The sequence below is a fragment of the Salvelinus fontinalis genome, chromosome 1, assembly GCF_029448725.1.
Source record: "Salvelinus fontinalis isolate EN_2023a chromosome 1, ASM2944872v1, whole genome shotgun sequence".
Taxonomy (NCBI): domain Eukaryota; kingdom Metazoa; phylum Chordata; class Actinopteri; order Salmoniformes; family Salmonidae; genus Salvelinus; species Salvelinus fontinalis.
This window is the reverse complement of record NC_074665.1, coordinates 89,249,400-89,271,537: the sequence shown is the minus strand read 5'-3', so window position 1 is coordinate 89,271,537 and position 22,138 is coordinate 89,249,400. Positions and strand designations below refer to the sequence as shown.

The 22,138-nt window shown below is 45.5% G+C and overlaps 1 protein-coding gene across 1 annotated transcript in view; it reads left to right on the top strand.

The window, feature by feature from the left end:
* Positions 1–6,206: 6,206 nt before the first annotated feature.
* The window catches only part of LOC129863444 (polypeptide N-acetylgalactosaminyltransferase 2-like), a 130,692-nt gene continuing 114,760 nt past the window's right edge, over positions 6,207–22,138 (top strand). The window contains exon 1 of the mRNA XM_055935450.1: positions 6,207–6,443. Within this exon, the coding sequence (XP_055791425.1) occupies positions 6,348–6,443 (96 nt within the window). The 5' untranslated portion in view covers positions 6,207–6,347. The remainder of the gene's footprint in view (positions 6,444–22,138) is intronic.

Genomic DNA, 22,138 nt, shown 5'->3' with positions numbered 1-22,138 from the left:
AGTGGGCCGAGGGCAGGTAGGAGACCTGCGCCCACTTCCCAGGCTAACCGTGGAGAGCGGGAGTACGGGCAGACACCGTGTTACGCAGTAGAGCGCACGGTGTCTCCTGTACGTGTTCATAGCCTGGTGCGGGTTATTCCACCTCCCCGCACTGGGAGGGCTAGATTGGGCATTGAGCCAAATGCCATGAAGCCGGCTCTTCATATATGGCCTCCAGTACGTCTCCTTGGGCCGGCTTACATGGCACCAGCTTTACGCATGGTGTCCCCGGTTCGCCTACATAGCCCGGTGCGGGTTATTCCACCTCCCCGCACTGGTCGGGCGACGGGGAGCATTCAGCCAGGTAAGGTTGGGCAGGCTCAATGCTCAAGGGAGCCAGTACGCCTGCACGGTCCGGTATTTCCGGCGCCACCTCCCCGCCCCAGCCCAGTACCACCAGTGCCTACTCCACGCACCAGGCTTCCAGTGCGTTTCCAGAGCCCTGTTCCTCCTCCACGCACTCTCCCTGTGGTGCGTCTCCAGCCCAGTGCCTCCAGTTCCGGCACCACGCACCAAGCCTCCTGTGCGTCCTGAGAGCCCTGTACGCACCGTTCCTTCTCCCCGCACTCGCCCTGAGGTGCGTGCCCTCAGCCCGGTACCACCAGTGCCGGTACCACGCACCAGGCCTATAGTGCGCATCGAGAGTCCAGTGTGCCCTGTTCCTGCTCCCCGCACTCGCCCTGAGGTGCGTGTCTCCAGTCCGGTACCACCAGTACCGGCACCACGCTCCAGGCCTACTGTGCGCCTCAGCGGGTCAGAGTCGTCCGTCTGCCCAACGTCACCTGCACTGCTCGTCTGCCCAGTGCCGTCTGAGCCATCCGTCTGCCCAGCGCCGTCTGAGCCATCCGTCTGCCCAGCGCCGTCTGAGCCATCCGTCTGCCACGAGCCGTCTGAGCCATCCGTCTGCCACGAGCCGTCAGAGCCGCCCGTCTGTCCCGAGCCGTCAGAGCCGCCCGTCAGTCAGGAGCCGCTAGAGCCGTCCGTCAGTCAGGAGCCGCTAGAGCCGTCCGTCAGTCAGGAGCCGCCAGAGCCGTCCGTCAGTCAGGAGCCGCCAGCCAGTCAGGAGCCGCCAGAGCCGCCAGCCAGTCAGGAGCCGCCAGAGCCGCCAGCCAGTCAGGAGCCGCCAGAGCCGCCAGCCAGTCAGGAGCCGCCAGAGCCGCCAGCCAGTCAGGAGCCGCCAGAGCCGCCAGCCAGTCAGGAGCCGCCAGAGCCGCCAGCCAGTCAGGAGCCGCCAGAGCCGCCAGCCAGTCAGGAGCCGCCAGAGCCGCCAGCCAGTCAGGAGCCGCCAGAGCCGCCAGCCAGTCAGGAGCCGCCAGAGCCGCCAGCCAGTCAGGAGCCGCCAGCCAGTCAGGAGCCGCCCTCCAGTCAGGAGCTGCCCTCCAGTCAGGAGCTGCCCTCCAGTCATGAGCTGCCACCCAGTCCGGAGCTGCCACCCAGTCCGGAGCTGCCGTCCCTCAGTCCGGAGCTGCCGTCCCTCAGTCCGGAGCTGCCGTCCCTCAGTCCGGAGCTGCCGTCCCTCAGTCCGGAGCTGCCGTCCCTCAGTCCGGAGCTGCCGTCCCTCAGTCCGGAGCTGCCGTCCCTCAGTCCGGAGCTGCCGTCCCTCAGTCCGGAGCTGCCGTCCCTCAGTCCGGAGCTGCCGTCCCTCAGTCCGGAGCTGCCGTCCCTCAGTCCGGAGCTGCCCCTTATCCTGGTGCTGCCCCTTATCCTGGTGCTACCCCTCGGTCAGGTGCTACCCCTCGGTCAGGTGCTACCCCTCGGTCAGGTGCTACCCCTCGGTCAGGTGCTACCCCTCGGTCAGGTGCTACCCCTCGGTCAGGTGCTTCCCCTCAGTCTGTTACTGCCCTTCGGAATAGTGGGATTGACATGGAGGGTGAATATTGGGAGGAGGCCACGGAAGCGGGGGTTGACTATGGTGGGGTGGGGACCACGACCAGCGCCAGAGCCGCCACCGTGGACAGACGCCCACCCAGACCCTCCCCTAGACTTTGTGCTGGTGCGCCCGGAGTTCGCACCTTAAGGGGGGGGGGGGGGGGGGGTTCTGTCACGTTCCTGGCCTGTTTTCCTTTGTTATGTATTTGTTTTAGTTGGTCAGGGCGTGAGTTGGGTGGGTTGGTCTAGGTTTGATTTTCTATGTTGGGATTTTGTGTTCGGCCTGGTATGATTCTCAATCAGAGACAGCTGTGAATCGTTGTCCCTGATTGAGAGTCATTCTAAGGCAGCCAGGGTTTCACTTGTGTTTTGTGGGTGTTTGTTCCTGTGTCAGTGTTTGGGCCACACAGGACTGTTTCAGGTTAGTCACGGTTGTTGTATTTTGTAGTGTTTGTTGTTTTCCCATTAAAACATGAATACTTACCAATCCGCATCTTGGTCCGATCCATGCTCCTCCTCGTCTGAGGAGGAGAACGACTACGACAGCCGTTACAGCTAGTCTACCGTTGGAACTCTGTTAAGGACAATCACGATCCACATTATTGTGTTTGTCACACATATGCTGTAATAAGAAGAGGACATTGCTTGAATATATACCTGAAAAGGTCCAATGCAGCCATTTTGGTCTTAATATCAAGTCATTTCTGGGTAACAATTACAAACCTTACTGTGATTGTTTTAAATTGAAATGTTCAAAAATAACAAAATGTAACTTCTTAGCAAAGAGCATTTTCTCAAGCAATAATTTTTCTTGGACCGTCTGGGAGTGGTCTGAAATGAGCTGTTATTGGCAGAGAGGTTTGGAACTCTTTCTTATTGCTCTTTTAATTATTTACAGCATAGCAATGTCACCAGGCAAGCCAAAACCCCATCTCACCAAAACAGGCTGAAATGGTATTATCACCATTTTCATAATTTCACAGTATTATTCCAACCTAATAGTGTGGAAATATATATATACATGTCACGTTCCTGACCTGTTTTCTGTTGTTTTGTATGTGTGTGATGGTCAGGGCGTGAGTTTTGGGTGGGCAGTCTATGTTTTCTGTTTCTATGTTGGTTTTGGGTTGCCTGGTATGGCTCTTAATTAGAGGCAGGTGTTTTGCGTTTTCCTCTAATTGAGAGTCATATTAAGGTAGGGTGTTCTCACTGTTTGTTTGTGGGTGATTGTCTTCCGTGTCAGTGTATGTGCGCACCATACGGGACTGTTTCATTGTCGTTAGGTATTTGTAGTCTGTTCCTGTTCGTGCGTTCGTGTCCAGGTCTGTTTACTTCGTTTTGTTGTTTTGTAAAGTATCAAGTGTTCTTCGTGTGTTTAGTTTCGTCTTGTTTATTAAAATTCATTATGTATTCACAACCCGCTGCATTTTGGTCTTTCGATCCTTCTCTCCTCTCCTCGTTTGAGGAGGAGGATTACGACACCCGTTACAGAATCACCCACCAAACCCAGATCAAGCAGCGGGTTAACGGACAGCAACGACAGCAGCAGTGGGAAAAGGAGGATTGGACATGGGAAGAGATCCTGGACGGGAAAGGACCCTGGGCAGAGCCAGTGGAGTGTCACCGCCCCAAAGCGGAGCTGGAGGCAGCGAAAGCGGAGAGGCGACGTTATGAGGAGGCAGCACGGAAGCAAGGCTGGAAGCCCGCAAGTACTACCCAAAAATTTCTTGGGTGGGGGCTAAGAGGTAGTGGGCCGAGGGCAGGTAGGAGACCTGCGCCCACTTCCCAGGCTAACCGTGGAGAGCGGGAGTACGGGCAGACACCATGTTACGCAGTAGAGCGCACGGTGTCTCCTGTACGGGTGCATAGCCCAGTGCGGGTTATTCCACCTCCCCGCACTGGTAGGGCTAGATTGGGCATTGAGCCAAATGTCATGAGGCCGGCCCTACATATCTGGCCACCAGTACGTCTCCTTGGGCCGGCTTACATGGCACCAGCCTTACGCATGGTGTCCCCGGTTCGCCAACACAGCCCAGTGCGGGTTATTCCACCTCCCCGCACTGGACGGGCTACGGGGAGCATGCAACCAGGTAAGGTTGGGCAGGCTCAGTGCTCAAGGGAGCCAGTACGCCTACACGGTCCGGTATTTCCGGCGCTACCTCCTCGCCCCAGCCCAGTACCACCAGTGCCTACACCACGCACCAGGCTTCCAGTGCGTTTTAAGAGCCCTGTTCCTCCTCCACGCACTCTCCCTATGGTGCGTGTCTCCAGCCCAGTGCCTCCAGTTCCGGCACCACGCACTAAGCCATCTGTGAGTCTCCAGAGCCCTGTATGCACTGTTCCTTCTCCCCGCACTCGCCCGGAGGTGCGTGCCCTCAGCCCGGTACCTCCAGTTCCGGTACCACGCACCAGGCCTATAGTACGCTTCGAGAAGTCAGTGTGCCCTGTCCCTGCTCCCCGCACTAGCCTTGAGCGCTTCCCCGGTCAACTGTAAGTGCTGTTATTTTGAAGTGGAAACGTCTGAGAGCAACAGCGGCTCAGCCGCGAAGTGTTTGGCCACAAAGCTCACAGAACGGGACCGCCGAGTGCTGAAGCGCGTAGCGCATAAAAATTGTCTGTCCTCGGTTGCAACACTCACTACCGAGTTGGAGGCAACATCAGCACAATAACTGTTCATCCATGGCCGAGCAGCCACATACAAGCCTAAGATCACCATGCACAATGCCAAGCGTCGGTTGGAGTGGTGTAAAGCTCGCCGCTATTGGGCTCTTGAGCAGTGGAAAGCGTTCTCTGTAGTGATTAATCACACTTCACCATCTGGCAGTCCGATGGACATATCTGGGTTTGGCAGATGCCAGGAGAACGCTACCTGCCCCAATACATAGTGCCAACTGTAAAGTTTGGTGGAGGAGGAATAATGGTGTGGGGCTGTTTTTCATGGTTTGGACTAGGCCCTTTAGTTCCAGTAAAGGGACATCAATGCTACAGTATACAATTACATTCTAGATGATTCTGTGCTTCCAACTTTGTGGCAACAGTTTGGGGAAGGCCCTTTCCTGTTTCATCATGACAATGGCCCCGTGCACAAAGCAAGGTCCGTACAGAAATGGTTTGTCGAGATCGGTGTGGAAGAACTTGACTGGCCTGCACAGAGCCCTGACCTCAACTCCATCGAACACCTTTGGGATGAATTGGAACGCCGACTGCGAGCCAGGCCTAATCGCCAAACATCAGTGCCCGACCTCACTAATGCTCTTGTGGCTGAATGGAAGCAGATCCCCGCAGCAATGTTCCAACATCTAGTGGAAAGCCTTCCCAGAAGAGTGGGGGCTGTTGTAGCAGCAAAGGTAGGACCAACTCCATATTAATGCCTATGATTTTGGAATGAGAGGAGCAGGTGTCAACATACTTTTGGTCATGTAGTGTATATTGTATGCTGAAATTATATTATTTTAGAAAAATACAATTGCCCTGAGAAATAGATTTTTTTTTTTAAATAATCAAAAAAGAATGAATATACCTAATATAATTGGACCAAATTATCGGGGGACCCTAGAATCCAATGATCCCGATATGCAACACAAAGTTAGGATCTTGGGCAATACCTTTCAAATGTATGCATATTTAATATCTTGTTATAGCGCCACCATCTGGCCAATCAGTGTAATTTTGTAAATGCCGGCTGTATACGGCAAGACTCATCATTTGCCTCGTTCACGTGCTAGTCGAAACTAGGTAACTCGGAAATCTCCGATTTTCTAACTGGTTGTAGTTATACACGTGACGCACAGAACACTCAGCATGTCGGACATTTCCGAGTTTCCTAGTTCCGACTAGCATAGGAACGCGGCAATTCACCCAAATTTCGTCAAAATCTGGCCAATGCACTCTCCTCTCTAAGGGAGTGTGACTGACATACGAATAAACGAACATACCAACGAATAACGTATGGACGCAACCTGATCCACAGTCCCCTCCCCGATTTCATCGTGGGGGACAGTGAACAACATAACCCTCTCTGTTACTCTTATATTATGGATTACAATACTATCTACACAGGCCACAGGGTCCGATTAATCTGTTACACAAACTGGATCGTTTTAAAATCCGCGGCGATAATGTTGCAGAAGCTAAAATAATGAATTCACTCATAAATCGCCACAATATTGCATCAATGTTTCTTCTGTCAATGTCAAGAACGCTTGCAGAGCGACAAACATACCAACCCCCATCACTCCTCCTTCCACGGAGCGTGATTGGATTAGAGACGGCCTTTCCCCTCTAACCTCGTGATGTTGGCTGTTTCCTGCTTTTTCTGCTGGACTGCCGAAGCTGCACTGAACACTGCTCGTCAATAGCAGGCACACAGCTCTGATACAGGACGCTTTAATCAAAGCATAAGGCTATCGGACATTTATTTCACATTCAAACAGACAGCAATGCGAAGGAAATCGAGGATGTTACTATGCTTCGCGGTCCTGTGGGTGCTTGGCATAGCATATTATTTCTATTCGGGAACAACGTTAAGTCGAAAGGTAGGTTTCCCGGATACTTTTTGCTCTTATTGAAAATGCATCAGGGGTGTATTCATTACGCCAATTCTGCTGCAAAATGTTTCTTAAATGGAACGAAGCGATTAGCGACCTAACTGAATGTGTCCAACATACTTACATTTTTCTCTGTTTGATTCCGTTTGGTTCTTAAACGGTAAATCGTTTCCGTAATAAATACACCCCAGTGCTCGCTTTCAGGAGATTTTAGTCCGTGGAATCCTTTCAAGACTAAAGCGAAACATACTGTGAAGATGTTTAACAAGTGGCTATTTTGATAGGCGGTTTATATTATGGAATATTATATCGTTCCAAAATCTGTTTCCATCAACAACTAGATTATTTTAATTTGCTTGAAAATAGGGATACAGCTCTTGTATGATTTGAACGTTGCTCTGTCTGGTATCGTATCATTTCGCTGTGATTGAATAGCTGGGCGGTTGTAAACACTTTATGAAGAGCTGCGTTTCACGCACACAACGCTTACTTATTCGACTATTTAGGAAGACCTCAACAGTGAAGTATATAGGCTACAAATACTTAATTGTTGAAATATATTCCCTCGCAATACTGGCAGGAAATATATAGGCTACGTTGTAACAAAATATGCAAACCTTATTCGTCCGTCTGCCATTGTTAAAACCCCTGCTTGTTTATGGTCATATAATTTAAATTGAGGAATAGGCTAATGGCTGTAGTTTATAGCCTAAGAACTATAGTTCTCTCTCAAGCCTTTAATTCTTATTTCTCTGTTACCTTTAATATACAGAATTGACGAGGTCAAATATGCCACTTAAAGTAAAGTTGTCCTTTCAGCAAAAATATGAGTGTTTTTATCATGTAACCAACCCCATTGACAACACCTACACTCCTAACCGCTCCTGTTGTCATTGTGTGATCAGTCATTCTGTCCCTTACATTTGACATTAGGCTGATAGGTGGTGCAGCTAGATAAGGACTCATGGGCATTCTGATTTGATTAACAAAGGCCTAATCTCCGGTTATCAGAGAGCAGTTACCCATTTCCCTGGTGAGTACAAGGCAGTGGGACGCCTCAAGAGCAAATCACAGGGTACATCTCACAAACGACACTGCTGTGCTAAACTCCCACATTGTACTCAAATAGGGGTGATAAAGTTACCGCTGGTATGCTTCCTGTGGGAAGGGGGCATCTGATGTCTGACTTTTGTTATGGAGGGAGATGAGCCTGCAAAAGAATGCACGTTCGTTGTATTTCTATCCATGTGTAAGACAAGCTACATCTACAATTAGGCCTACTGCTGTAGGCCTATCTGAGCTGCCTGTCTGTGATTTGGGTGGATGCTGCTTTGCATTGTTGTAGGAGAACAACAGTAAAAGGAGACCATGGTGGCTGAGAGCCCAACAGCAATATGCTTCCTCCTGCTACTGCAGACTGGAACCCTCTGTTTTGGACTGTTTACAGGCTCCTGCTACTGCAGACTAGAACCCTCTGTTTCGGACTATTGACAGTGCCCCTCACTGTAATTTAGGTAGTGTATTTTTATACTCATCGTGTGTGCGCGCGCATGCATGTCAATTGAACGATGCACTTATATGAATAATTGTAGTCATTTAGCAGGGGATCTTATCAAAAGCGACTTACAGGAGCACTTAGGGTTAAGTACCTTGCTCAAGGGTGGTCTTAGGCACTGCATCTCAGTGCTAGAGGTGTCACTACAGACCCTGGTTCGATTCCAGGCTGTATCACAACTGGCCGTGATTGGGAATCCCACAGGGCGGTGCACAATTGGCCGAGTGTCGTTAGGGTTTGGCCAGGGTAGGCCGTCATTGTAAATAAGAATTTGTTAGTAACTGACTTACCTAGTTAAATCAAAATATATAATAAAAGAGCACATCGACAGATTTTTCACTTAGTCTGCTCTGGGATTCGAACCAGCGACCTTTAAGTTACTGGCCCAACGCTCTTAACCGCTAGGCTACCTGCCCCTTTTTTGCTTCTTACAGTGAATGGTGTGATGGAATGTACATCAGATGTTCAAGCTTCTGTCTGTACTCACAGCTCAGAAGGCCTCTAACTATTTAAATATAATCTAATTTATTGCTCTCCACCGAGCAAGTTATTGTTTACAGACATACATTTTACCCAAAACGTCACCCAGACATTTACAGTTTCAACCCAACACTTTCACTTTGGAGACTTAACACGATAAACTAAAAATAGAGAAAATTGCTGCCTTGAACTGACTGAGTAAACTACATATTGAATGGCCTTAAATTAGGCCTCTTTGCAGTCATGCAGGTTGGAGGTCCTCAGTGTTTAGCAGCCAGGTCGGATGATGGATGCTTTCTCCGACCTGTCACATTATTGTATTGGGAGCTGCTGCGGCTTGGTGAGAATGCACTCACTGGACGTGTATGGTAACCAGATTGGCAGCTTTTATCTCTGGCTCCAATGTGTTTGATTCTGATCTCCGCTCTGCAACACAATTATTGACAAGCTGGTTGTTCTGCTCTGGTTCAGCGGACAACATTGTAGCTGCGCCTGCGAGTGAATGGCCATGCGGTGCTTCCTCTTCTTTTTAAATCAAAGCTCTCTTTGGAATAATAATGAATTAATGCAATGGGAAGTGTACATTAAACATGTCAAGTGTGTTTAAAGCAGAGGGAGAGTTTCTTCATTCTCTGCTGATGTCATAACTGATAATCCTCAGGTTACATTTTGTTCAGTTTTGAACAGCTCACTGGATGTTTGATTCATTTGCTGAAATAATGTTTGTAATAATAATGGCATTCATTCACAAATGTATTCTGATATTTGAGTGTTCCTAGTCCCCCTGGATTACTTTTCTCTCAGTCAGAGCCAACACCTACTCCCCCTGGATTACTATTCCCTCGGTCAGAGCCAACACCTAGTCCTCCTGGATTACTATTCTCTCAGTCAGAGCCAACACCTACTCCCCCTGGATTACTATTCCCTCGGTCAGAGCCAACACCTAGTCCTCCTGGATTACTATTCCCTCGGTCAGAGCCAACACCTACTCCCCCTGGATTACTATTCCCTCGGTCAGAGCCAACACCTAGTCCTCCTGGATTACTATTCTCTCAGTCAGAGCCAACACCTACTCCCCCTGGATTACTATTCCCTCGGTCAGAGCCAACACCTAGTCCTCCTGGATTACTATTCCCTCGGTCAGAGCCAACACCTAGTCCTCCTGGATTACTATTCCCTCAGTCAGAGCCAACACCTAGTCCTCCTGGATTACTATTCCCTCGGTCAGAGCCAACACCTACTCCCCCTGGATTACTATTCCCTCGGTCAGAGCCAACACCTAGTCCTCCTGGATTACTATTCCCTCGGTCAGAGCCAACACCTAGTCCTCCTGGATTACTATTCCCTCGGTCAGAGCCAACACCTAGTCCTCCTGGATTACTATTCCCTCGGTCAGAGCCAACACCTAGTCCTCCTGGATTACTATTCCCTCGGTCAGAGCCAACACCTAGTCCTCCTGGATTACTATTCTCTCAGTCAGAGCCAACACCTACTCCCCCTGGATTACTATTCCCTCGGTCAGAGCCAACACCTAGTCCTCCTGGATTACTATTCCCTCGGTCAGAGCCAACACCTAGTCCTCCTGGATTACTATTCCCTCGGTCAGAGCCAACACCTAGTCCTCCTGGATTACTATTCCCTCGGTCAGAGCCAACACCTAGTCCTCCTGGATTACTATTCTCTCAGTCAGAGCCAACACCTACTCCCCCTGGATTACTATTCCCTCGGTCAGAGCCAACACCTAGTCCTCCTGGATTACTATTCCCTCGGTCAGAGCCAACACCTAGTCCTCCTGGATTACTATTCTCTCAGTCAGAGCCAACACCTACTCCCCCTGGATTACTATTCCCTCGGTCAGAGCCAACATCTAGTCCTCCTGGATTACTATTCCCTCGGTCAGAGCCAACACCTAGTCCTCCTGGATTACTATTCCCTCGGTCAGAGCCAACACCTAGTCCTCCTGGATTACTATTCCCTCGGTCAGAGCCAACACCTAGTCCTCCTGGATTACTATTCCCTCGGTCAGAGCCAACACCTAGTCCTCCTGGATTACTATTCCCTCGGTCAGAGCCAACACCTAGTCCTCCTGGATTACTATTCTCTCAGTCAGAGCCAACACCTACTCCCCCTGGATTACTATTCCCTCGGTCAGAGCCAACACCTAGTCCTCCTGGATTACTATTCCCTCGGTCAGAGCCAACACCTAGTCCTCCTGGATTACTATTCTCTCAGTCAGAGCCAACACCTACTCCCCCTGGATTACTATTCCCTCGGTCAGAGCCAACATCTAGTCCTCCTGGATTACTATTCCCTCGGTCAGAGCCAACACCTAGTCCTCCTGGATTACTATTCCCTCGGTCAGAGCCAACACCTAGTCCTCCTGGATTACTATTCCCTCGGTCAGAGCCAACACCTAGTGCAGTTTTATTCTCCTCAGACAATTTATTATGATGTGGCATGTTGCAATCTCCCATTGTTTACGGAATAACTCAGCGTAACAAAACCCGGCATAGGATCTGAGTCCGTTTTTTAAAAATCCCCCAAAATAATTTTTCCCACAATGTGTATGTGTCTAGTGTCGTAGGATGCACTTGGGTTGATTCATATGAATAATCGTGTGGAAATGACGCTAGGTTGTTGTCTCTCACCACTCTTCCCACTGTTTATCTTTAGCCTACCTGTGAGGGGAAATGTGTTGTCATGTGGAGAGCACATTGCTTTTGATGCCCCTGCTCTATCCTGACCTTTGCCTTGTATGTGGTTTAACATGGAGCCAGAAAAAGTGTCTAGAGAGCATTCCAGGCCCTTCCAGCTTCTGCCCTTTTGATCCAGCAGAGCGATCCCTGATCTAATATTGACTAGGCTGAATAAAGAGGATCTGGATGGGCCCACTGATCACAAAGTGGGAAACCCCAAGTTAAATCTCTCCCCTGCTCTGCTCCTGATCAGCAGGAACTACTCTTTGTGGGTTGTTGTCTACTTGTCTTTATCCTGTGTGTGTTGCTCTTACAGTTGAAGTCGGAAGTTTACATACACTTAGGTTGGATTCATTAAAACTTGTTTTTCAACCACTCCACAATTTTCTTGTTAAAACTTCTTACAGCTGAGATCCCGTTAATGGGATCGACTTGACAACAGCCAGTGAAAGTGCAGGGCGCCAAATTCAAACAACAGATATCTCATAATTAAAATTCCTCAAACATACAAGTATTTTACACCATTTTAAAGATAAACTTGTTGTGAATCCAGCCACAGTGTCCGATTTCAAAAAGGCTTTACGACGAAAGCACACCATCTGATTATGTTAGGTCAGTACCTAGTCACAGAAAAACACAGCCATTTTTCCAGCCAAAGAGAGGAGTCACAAAAAGCAGAAATAGAGAGAAAATTAATCACTAACCTTTGATCTTCATCAGATGACACTCATATGACTTCATGTTACACAATACATGTATGTTTTATTCGATAAAGTTCATATTTATATCCCAAAAACTTAGTTTACATTGGCGCGTTATGTTCAGTAATGTATTGCCTCCAAAACATCCGGCGATTTTTGCAGAGAGCCACATCATTTTACAGAAATACTCATAATAAACATTGATAAAAGATACGCGTGTTATGCATGGAATTGTATATAAACTTCTCCTTAATGCAACCGCTGTGTAAGATTTCAAAAAAACTTTATGGAAAAAGCACACCATGCAATAATACAGGTACCCGCCATGTTGTGGAGTCAACAGAAGTCAGAAATAGCATTATAAATATTCACTTACCTTTGATGATCTTCATCAGAATGCACTCCCAGGAATCTCAGTTCCACAATAAAAGTTTGTTTTGTTCGATAGTCCATAATTTATGTCCAAATACCTCCCTTTTTTGTTAGCGCATTTAGTTCAAAAATCCACATTCATGATGCGCAGGCCAGACAAAGTCCCCAAATTCCATTACAGTTCGTAGAAACATGTCAAACGATGTATACAATCAATCTTTAGGATGGTTTTAACATTAATCTTCAATAATGTTTCAAACGGTCTTTAGAAACGAAAAGGAACGCAGCTGCCTCTCACGGGGGCGCGCGTCTGAGTAAGCTCATGGCACTGCCAAACACCTGGTTGAACCAGCTCTCATTCCCTCATCCTTCACAGTAGAAGCCTGAAACAAGGTTCTAAAGACTGTTGACATCTAGTGGAAGCCTTAGGAAGTGCAATATGACCCCATAGACACTGTATATTGGATAGGCAAACATACAAACCTCAGATTTCTCACTTCCTGGTTGGATTTTTTCTCAGGTTTTTGCCTGCCATATGAGTTATGTTATACTCACAGACATCATTCAAACAGTTTGAGAAAACACTGTGAAGTTTCTATCAAATACTAATAATAATATGCATATATTAGCAACTGGGACTGAGGAGCAGGCAGTTTAATCTGGGCACCTTATTCATCCAAGCTACTCAATACTGCCCCCAGCCATAAGAAATTAACAAACTAATGTTTTGGCAAGTCGGTTAGGACATCTACTTTGTGCATAACACAGGTAATTTTCCCAACAATTGTTTACAGACAGATTATTTCACTTATAATTTCCTGTGTCACAATTCCAGTGAGTCAGAAGTTTACATACACTGAGTTGACTGCTTAGAAAATTCCAGAAATTGATGTCATGGCTTTAGAAGCTTCCGATAGGCTACTTGACATCATTTAAGTCAGTTGGAGGCGTACCTGTGGATGTATTTCGAGGCCTACCGTCAAACTTGGTGACTCTTTGCTTGACATCGAGAAAATCAAAACAAATCAGCCAAGACCTCAGAAAATTAATTGTAGACCTCCACAAGTCTGGTTCATCCGTGGGAGAAATTTCTAAACACCTGAAGGTACCATGTTCATCTATACAAACAATAGTACGCAAATATTAACACCATGGGACCACACAGCCGTCATACCGCTCAGGAAGGAAACGCATTCGGTCTCCAAGAGATGAACGTACTTTAGTGCAAAAAGTGCAAATCAGTCCCAGAACAACAGCAAAGGACCTTGTGAAGATGCTGGAGGAAATGGGTACAGAAGTATCTACATCCACAGTAAAACAAGTCCTATATCGACATAACCTGAAAGGCCGCTCAGCAAGGAAGAAGTCACTGCTCCAAAATCGCCATAAAAAGCCAGACTATCGTTTGCAACTGCACATGGGGACAAAGATTGTACTTTTTGGAGAAATGTCTTCTGGTCTGATGAAATAGAACTGTTTGGCCTTAATGACCATCGTTATGTTTGGAGGAAAAAGGGGGATGCTTGCAAGCCGAAGAACACCATCCCAACCGTGAAGCACGGGAGTGGCAGCATCAGGTTGTGGGGGTGCTTTGCTGGTGCACTTCACAAAATAAATGGCATCATGAGGCAGGAAAATTGTGGCTATATTGAAGCAACATCTCAAGACATCAGTCAGGAAGTTAAAGCTTGGTCGCAAATGGGTCTTCCAAATGGACAATGACCCCAAGCATACTTCCAAAGTTGTGGCAAAATGGCTTAAGGACAACAAAGTCAAGGTATTGGAGTGGCCATCACAAAGCCCTAACCTCAATCCTATACAAATTGTGTGGGCAGAACTGAAAAAGCGTGTGCGAGCAAGGAGGCCTACACACCTGACTCAGTTACACCAGCTCTGTCAGGAAGAATGGGCCAAAATTCACCCAACTTATTGTGGGAAGCTTGTGGATGCCTACCCGAAACATGTGACCCAAGTTAAGAAATGTAAAGGCAATGCTACCAAATACTAATTGAGTGTATGTACATTTCTGACCCACTGGGAATGTGATGAAAGAAATAAAAGCTGAAATAAATCATTCTCTCTACTACTATTCTGACATTTCACATTCATAAAATAAAGTGGTGATCCTAACTGACCTAAGACAGGGACTTTTTTTACTAGGATTAAATGTCAGGAATTGTTAAATTGAGTTTAAATGTATTTGGCTAAGGTGTATGTAAACTTCCGTCTTCAACTGTATCTGCTTCCTGGCTAAGCCATATAAATGGACCTGGTTTGGAGCTGATCTGTCTTCTTGCAGTGCTTGAGGAGTTTCACTGATGTACAGAACTGTCAGTGTTCATCCATGATTGTTTTGTTCGATAGGGTGGTTCAGATGCCTGGAGCTCGTCATTCACCTCCAGCGGTGGTAGTACTCAGTGCCATGATAAGGAAAGGAGCCTACTCTGAAATCATTTTGTTCTTTGATATCCCACTGTGAGCTTTTAAATTATGACTTTTATTATTACTTTCTGACTTTTTCCTCTTCTGAGGAATATTTAACTTGTGAGAAGTATGTAACTGACCTTTCTATGGGTCCATTTAAAGATGAAAAATGCTCTTTTTTTAATGATTGAGACAGGTGGTTAGGCATACGGTGTTTTGACAAGTACCGCTACTTCTGAATGGAGACATTTGACAAGGCAAAGACAAAAGAGAGAGATGAATACTGCTTTGAGTGGTGAGATGTTTATGTTTTTTCCTCTGTTTATGGAGCTTATTAGCCGTAGTCATTACATTCTGAATTGCAAATGCTTCACCACCATACATTTCTGTCAAGGGAGCCAGAGGCTGTTTGGCAAAACCCCACTGGTCTGCGCTGCCCAGTACACAATGGCTCCATTTTCCATAGGACCTGTCGATATAAAGATACAGTACACTACAGGCATGTGAAGAATTGCGTTGACTCTCATAATAAAGCATTCATAGGACACATTCATTACTGCTGGATTACATTACAGGTAATGAGTGTAAATCAAGTCCAATTAATGTAATGACTAAAGATTAGGCATACCAGTCTGAATTATGGTCAAATAAGTACATTTCCTCAATGCTTACTTCATTTTTCTTTTTGTCATCTTTGATTTCCTGATGAGGTTTAAAATAGTGTGTCAAGTCTATTCTAAGTTATGAGGTATTAACATAATGCTTTCCAATGCTTAGTCTCTCTGTAGAACAGGGGGCAGTAAAACCGCTTGGACACTGGTGACCCACACGTGGTTGTAATACTTGGATAAGTGAGATTGTCTCTCTGACAGTATTATGTCTAACAAGGTGCAGATGTGCTCAAGCCACTGTACAGCCTGTAAGACAGTAATATGACTCTGAAGGGACTGGCCAGGGATGGTACCAGCAGGAATGTGTACTTTGGCATGAGGACTTATAACACACAGGCCATTCTCACTACTCTGCAGACTAAACAGGGTTTTCCTTCTGGGCTGTAACTGTTTGTGCAGAGAGAGGGCTACTGCCCTGAAGTCTCACACTTTCTGTTTGTATTTCTTGGCCCTCTGTCAAGTGTGAACATTGTGACTCTTTGTAACAAACTTGTTCTCAGCTTTGACAAAACAATCTCATGTGTTTGAGAGACTGCACTTCCCAGAAGAGTTTGGGATTGTGTGAAGGCCACAGGCCTTAGTGGTTCCACTAGTGGTTCTGAGGACTAGCAACATGAACTGGAATAGAGCCTCTTTGTGCTTTTAATGAAAGTGCTGCTGCCTCAGATTTGTCCTAAGACCCTGTTTCAATGTATTTTCCTTGGGCTAATCATGGGAGAGGGCAGATCCCATTCTTACCCTTCTTCAACAATGTGGTTTGTTTTATTGGAAGGATGAACAATGGATTTGCCAGTAGAATTTCAGCGTTATTGGTTTTCTGGATTTTTTTGAGTTTACAAATACTCCCTAGCTCTGCTTTTGCATAATTGATATTCAGATTTCCATTTGCTGTGTGTGAATGTTTCCTCTCACTGTGATTTGAACAGAATGCCCCCCCCTTACATTCTAACACTCATGGCGTACTGCTCCTGCCCCCTGCCCATATACACATTTTGATGCCCTCTGTAGATCTGGGGGAACTGGGTCTACCTAGCCTACCTACCAGATGCTGAAGACCTATGAAGACAAAAGTCTATATTTTTATATAGCTTGAGTTACTTATTACAGTCGGTCAATCCTATAGTATTTAAGAAAATAATATGTGTGCAGTTATTGTGTGGGTGAGGTTTAGAGACAGTTTTTCTTAATTTTTTCAAAGTGGAGTTGGGTTTCCTTTACAGCAGTAAGTGATTGTTTTACCACCCCAGTGCCCTGCCCAGATCTACGTTTCTGATGGCACTCATAAATATGCTTGTTGCCTTAGACACAACAAAATCACTGTTTGAAGAACATTATGTCAATTCCAGGTCTTATTGGAAATGTACAGGCTTACAGGCAAAGCCTAAGGGAAGACATGATCCTAACAGTGTTGGCTTGTCGTAGTGTACCACTGTGGAAATATAGAACAACCAAGGGCATGCAGATAAGGAACAAACGTGAACAAAGCCACTGTAAATGTGGTGTGTTTTATTGACATCTGTGGGAATTTACTTTTGAATGTGGGATAAGGCAACTGTTCAATAGTTTGGAGTTGTTCAGAAGACTAGAACTAATTTCAAGAGCTGTTGTATCTCTTGCCGCAGTGGTCTTTTAATTTGGGTAAAACCTGTTTTAAGACTTGAGTCATACCAGATAACTATTTTGTGTGCTGATGGCATCCTCCTTTTAACTACACTGCCTTCAGAAAGTATTCATACAACTTGACTTATTCCACATTTTGTTGTGGAATTGTGTTACTGTTTAAAAAAAATATTTTTCTCACCCATCTACACACACTACCCCATAATGACAAAGTGAAAACATGTTTTTTTCTCCTCACCTTTTTGCAAATAAAATTGAAAATAAAATAGAAATTTAAATTAGATGTATTCACACCCCAGAATCATGTTAGAATCACCTTTGGCAGTGACTACAGCTGTGAGTCTTTCTGGGTAAGTATCTAAGATCTTTTCACACCTGGATTGTACCACATTTCCCATTTTTCTTTGCAAAATTCTTCAACCTCTGTCAAATTTGTTGAAGATTGTTGCTAGACAACAATTTTCAGTTCTTGCCATAGTTGCAAATTATCGTGACCTAGTCCCCTGCTCGACGGAGGGGACCATACAGATAATTGCGTGTGTGGGGTACAGAGATGAGGTAGTCATTAAAAAATCACGTTAAACTCTATTGTTGAATAAAATTTATTTATAGCCCTTCGTACATCAGCTGATGTCCCAAAGTGCTGTACAGAAACCCAGTCTAAAACCCCAAACAGCAAGCGATGCAGGTGTAGAAGCACGGTGGCTAGGAAAAACTCCCTAGAAAGGCCAGAACATAGGAAGAAACCTAGAGAGGAACCAGGCTATGAGGGGTGGCCAGTCCTCTTCTGGCTGTGCCGGGTGGAAGAACATGGCCAAGATGTTCAAATGTTCATAAATGACCAGCATGGTCAAATAATAATAATCACAGTAGTTGTCGAGGGTGCAGCACCTCAGGAGTAAATGTCAGTTGGCTTTTCATAGCCGATCATTAAGAGTATCACTACCGCTCCTGCGGTCTCTAGAGAGTTGAAAACAGCAGGTCTGGGACAGGTAGCACGTCCGGTTAACAGGTCAGGGTTCCATAGCCGCAGGCAGAACAGTTGAAACTGGAGCAGCAGCACGGCCAGGTGCACTGGGGGCAGCAAGGAGTCGTCATGCCAGGTCATCCTGAGGCATGGGCCTAGGGCTCAGGTCCTCCGAGAGAGAGAATTAGAGAGAGTATACTTAAATTCACACAGGACACCAGATAAGACAGGAGAAGTACCCCAGATATAGCCCCCCGACACATACACTACTGCAGCATAAATACTGGAGGCTGAGACATGAGGGGTCAGGAGACACTGTGGCCCCATCCGATGATACCCCCGGACAGGGCCAAACAGGAAGGATATAACCCCACCCACTTTGCCAAAGCACAGCCCCCACACCACTAGAGGGATATCTTCAACCACCAACTTCCCATCCTGAGACAAGGCCGAGTATAGCCCACAAAGATCTCCGCCACGGCACAACCCAAGGGGGGGGGGGTGCCAACCCAGACAGGAAGATCACATCAGTGACTCAACCCACTCAAGTGACGCACCCCTCCTTGGGACGGCATGAAAGAGCAACAGTAAGCCAGTGACTCAGCCCCTGTAATAGGGTTAGAGGCAGAGAATCCCAGTGGAGAGAGGGGAACCCGCCAGGCAGAGACAGCAAGGGTGGTTCGTTGCTCCAGAGCCTTTCCGTTCACCTTCACACTCCTGGGCCAGTGTAAGTCCATGCAACTTATGTGACTTGTTAAAAACTTCTTCTGGCTGCAAGCCCGACGTCGGTACACTTATGACAACAGCCAGCTCAAGTGCAGGGCGCGAAATTCAAAATATATTTTTTAGAAATATTTAACTTTCACACATTAACAAGTCCAATACAGCAAATGAAAGGTACACATCTTGTGAATCCAGCCAACATGTCCGATTTTTAAAATGTTTTACAGCGAAAACAGCACGTATATTTATGTTAGCTCACCACCAAATACAAAAAAGGACAGACATTTTTCACAGCACAGGTAGCATGCACAAAGCCAACCTAACTAACCAAGAACCAACCAAACTAACCAACAAACAACTTAATCAGATGACAGTATTATAACATGTTATTCAATTAATCTGTTTTGTTCGAAAAATGTGCATATTTCAGGTATAAATCATAGTTTACATTGCAGCTACAATCAGAAATTGCACCGAAAGCAGCCATAATAATTACAGACACCAACGTCAAATACCGAATTACTCATCATAAAACATTTCTGAAAAATACATAGTGTACAGCAAATGAAAGACAGGCATCTTGTGATTCCAGCCAATATTTCCGATTTATTAAGTGTTTTACAGCGAAAACACAATATAGCGTTATATTAGCTTACCACATTAGCCAGAAACACAAGCCATTCCCCAGTAGCAAAGGTTAGCGATCGTAACAAACCAGCAAAAGATATATCATTTTTGACTAACCTTGATATGCTTCATCAGATGACAGTCCTATAACATCAGGTTATACATACACTTATGTTTTGTTCGAAAATGTGCATATTTAGAGCTGAAATCAGTGGTTATACATTGTGCTAATGTAGCATATTTTTCCCACAACGTCCGGATATTTTTCTGACACTTTTTCTGACACACATATTCTGACCAAATAGCTATTCATAAACATAACTAAAAAATACATGTTGTATAGGAAATGATAGATACATTAGTTCTTAATGAAATCGCTGTGTTAGAATTCTAAAAATAACTTCATTACCACATCCAGTTTACGTTATGGCGAGAGAGTACCCAAACTCTGGGCGCAAACGACTAGTTCACATGTACGACAGATATATGAAATAGCATCATAAAATGGGTCTTACTTTTTCTGATCTTTCATCAGAATGTTGTACAAGGGGTCCTTTGTCGGGAACAATCGTTGTTTAGATTTAGAACGGCCTTTTTCCCTCTCGATTTAGCAAGCACACTTGCCAAGTGGCACGAATCTCTCCATGTCAACAAACGGAAGAGAACGGAACACGGCAAAACTCCCGAAAAAATTTCAATAATCTGATTAAACTATATTGAAAAAACATACTTTACGATGAAATTGTCACATGTATCAAATAAAATCAAAGACGGAGATATTAGTCGTCCATAACGGCAGCTTTTCAGAAGGCAATTCCAGGTCCATCCTCGCGCTTTCCAGAAAACAGGAAATGGGTGACACGTCATTCCAAGAGGATTTATTCCACTTCAGACCAAGATAAACACTCCATTTCTTCTCTCACTGCCTCTTGACATCTAGGGGAAGGTGTATGACGTGCATGTATACTAATACGTATCATGCCCATTTATAGGCAGGACCTAGAACAGAGCCTCGATTTCAGACTTTCCACTTCCTGATCAGGAAGTTTGTGCCAAATGAGTTCTGTTTTACTCACAGATATAATTCAAACGGTTTTAGAAACTAGAGAGTGTTTTCTATCCAATAGTAATAATAATAATATGCATATTGTACGAGCAAGAATTGAGTACGAGGCCGTTTGAAATGGGCACCTTTTATCCAGTTACTCAATACTGCCCCTGCAGCCCAAACAGGTTAAGCACATTTCTACCCCTGAACTTATTTAGGCTTGCTATAACAAAGGGGTTGAATACTTAAGGCATTTCAGCGTTTCATTTTTTGTTCATTGGAAAAATAAAAAAACATAATTCCACTTTGACATTATGGGGTATTTTGTGTAGGCCAGTGACACAATCTATATTTAATAAATGTTTATATTCAGGCTGTAACAACAAAATGTGGAACCGTCAAGGGATGTGAATTCTTTCTGAAGGCTCTGTAGCTAGTACTGTACATACCTGTTTTACCTGATTTTACTTTGTAAACTTTTAAACAAACTTTAAAATATTACCTTTTAACATATTGGCAAATGAGAAATTATTAGAAAAAAGTATTGTCAGAGTTTTTAGTTGTATATGTCAATTCTCTGTACAGGCTACTATTTTATCAATTTAAGTTGTCAACCAACTCTACATGGATCTGACTTAGAATATGTGGACAACTACAAATACCTAGGTGTCTGGTTAGAATTAAACTCTCTTTCCAAACTCACATTAAGCATCTCCAATCCAAAATTATATCTGGAATCGGCTTCCTATTTCGGAAACAAAACATCCTTCACTCATGCTGCCAGACATACCCTCGTAAAACTGACTCCTGCCGATCCTTGACTTCAGCTATGTCATTTACAAAATAGCCTCCAACACTCAGCAACTGCAGTTGCTATCACAGTGCCATCTGTTTTGTCACCAAAGCCCCATATACTACCCACCACTGCGACCTGTACGCTCTCGTTGGCTGGCCCTCGCTTCATATTCGTCAATGACTGGAACGAATTGCAAAGATCCATATCTCCCTCACTAACTTTAAGCACCAGCTGTCAGAGCAGCTCACAGATCACTGCACCTGTACATAGCCCATCTGTAAATAGCCCATCTAACTACCTCATCCCATACTGTTATTTTTTTTTTGCTCCTTTGCACCCGAGTGTCTCTACTTGCACCTTCATCTTCTGCACATCTATCACTCCAGTGTTTAATTGCTAAATTGTAATTATTTCACCACTATGGCCTATTTATTGCCCCCCTTAGCTCATTTGCACACACTGTATATAAACATTTTATTCTCTATTGTGTTATTGACTGTGTTTGTTTATTCCATGTGTAACTCTGTGTTTTGGTCGCAGTTGTAAATGAGGACTTGTTCTCAACTAGCCTACCTGGTTAAATAAAGGTGAAATGCATTTTAAAAAAATAATCTCAATATAGGTTTAGCTCGGGTGATTGTGGAGGCCAGGTCATGTGATGCAACACTCCGTCACTCTCCGATGTCAAATAGCCCTTACACAGCCTGGAGGTGTGTTGGGTCATTGTCCTGTTGAAAACCAATTATAGTCCCACTAAGCACAAACCAGATGGGATGGCCTATTGCTGTTGTAGCCATGCTGGTTGTGTGCCTTGAATTCTAAATAAATCAGACAGTTTCACCAGCAAAGCACCATCACACCACCTCCTCCATGCTTCACAGTGGGAACCACACACGCGGAGATCATCCGTTCACCTACTCTGCGTCACAAAGACACGGCAGTTGTACCCAATAATCTCAAATTTGGACTCATCAGACCAAAGGACAGATTTCCACCGGTCTAA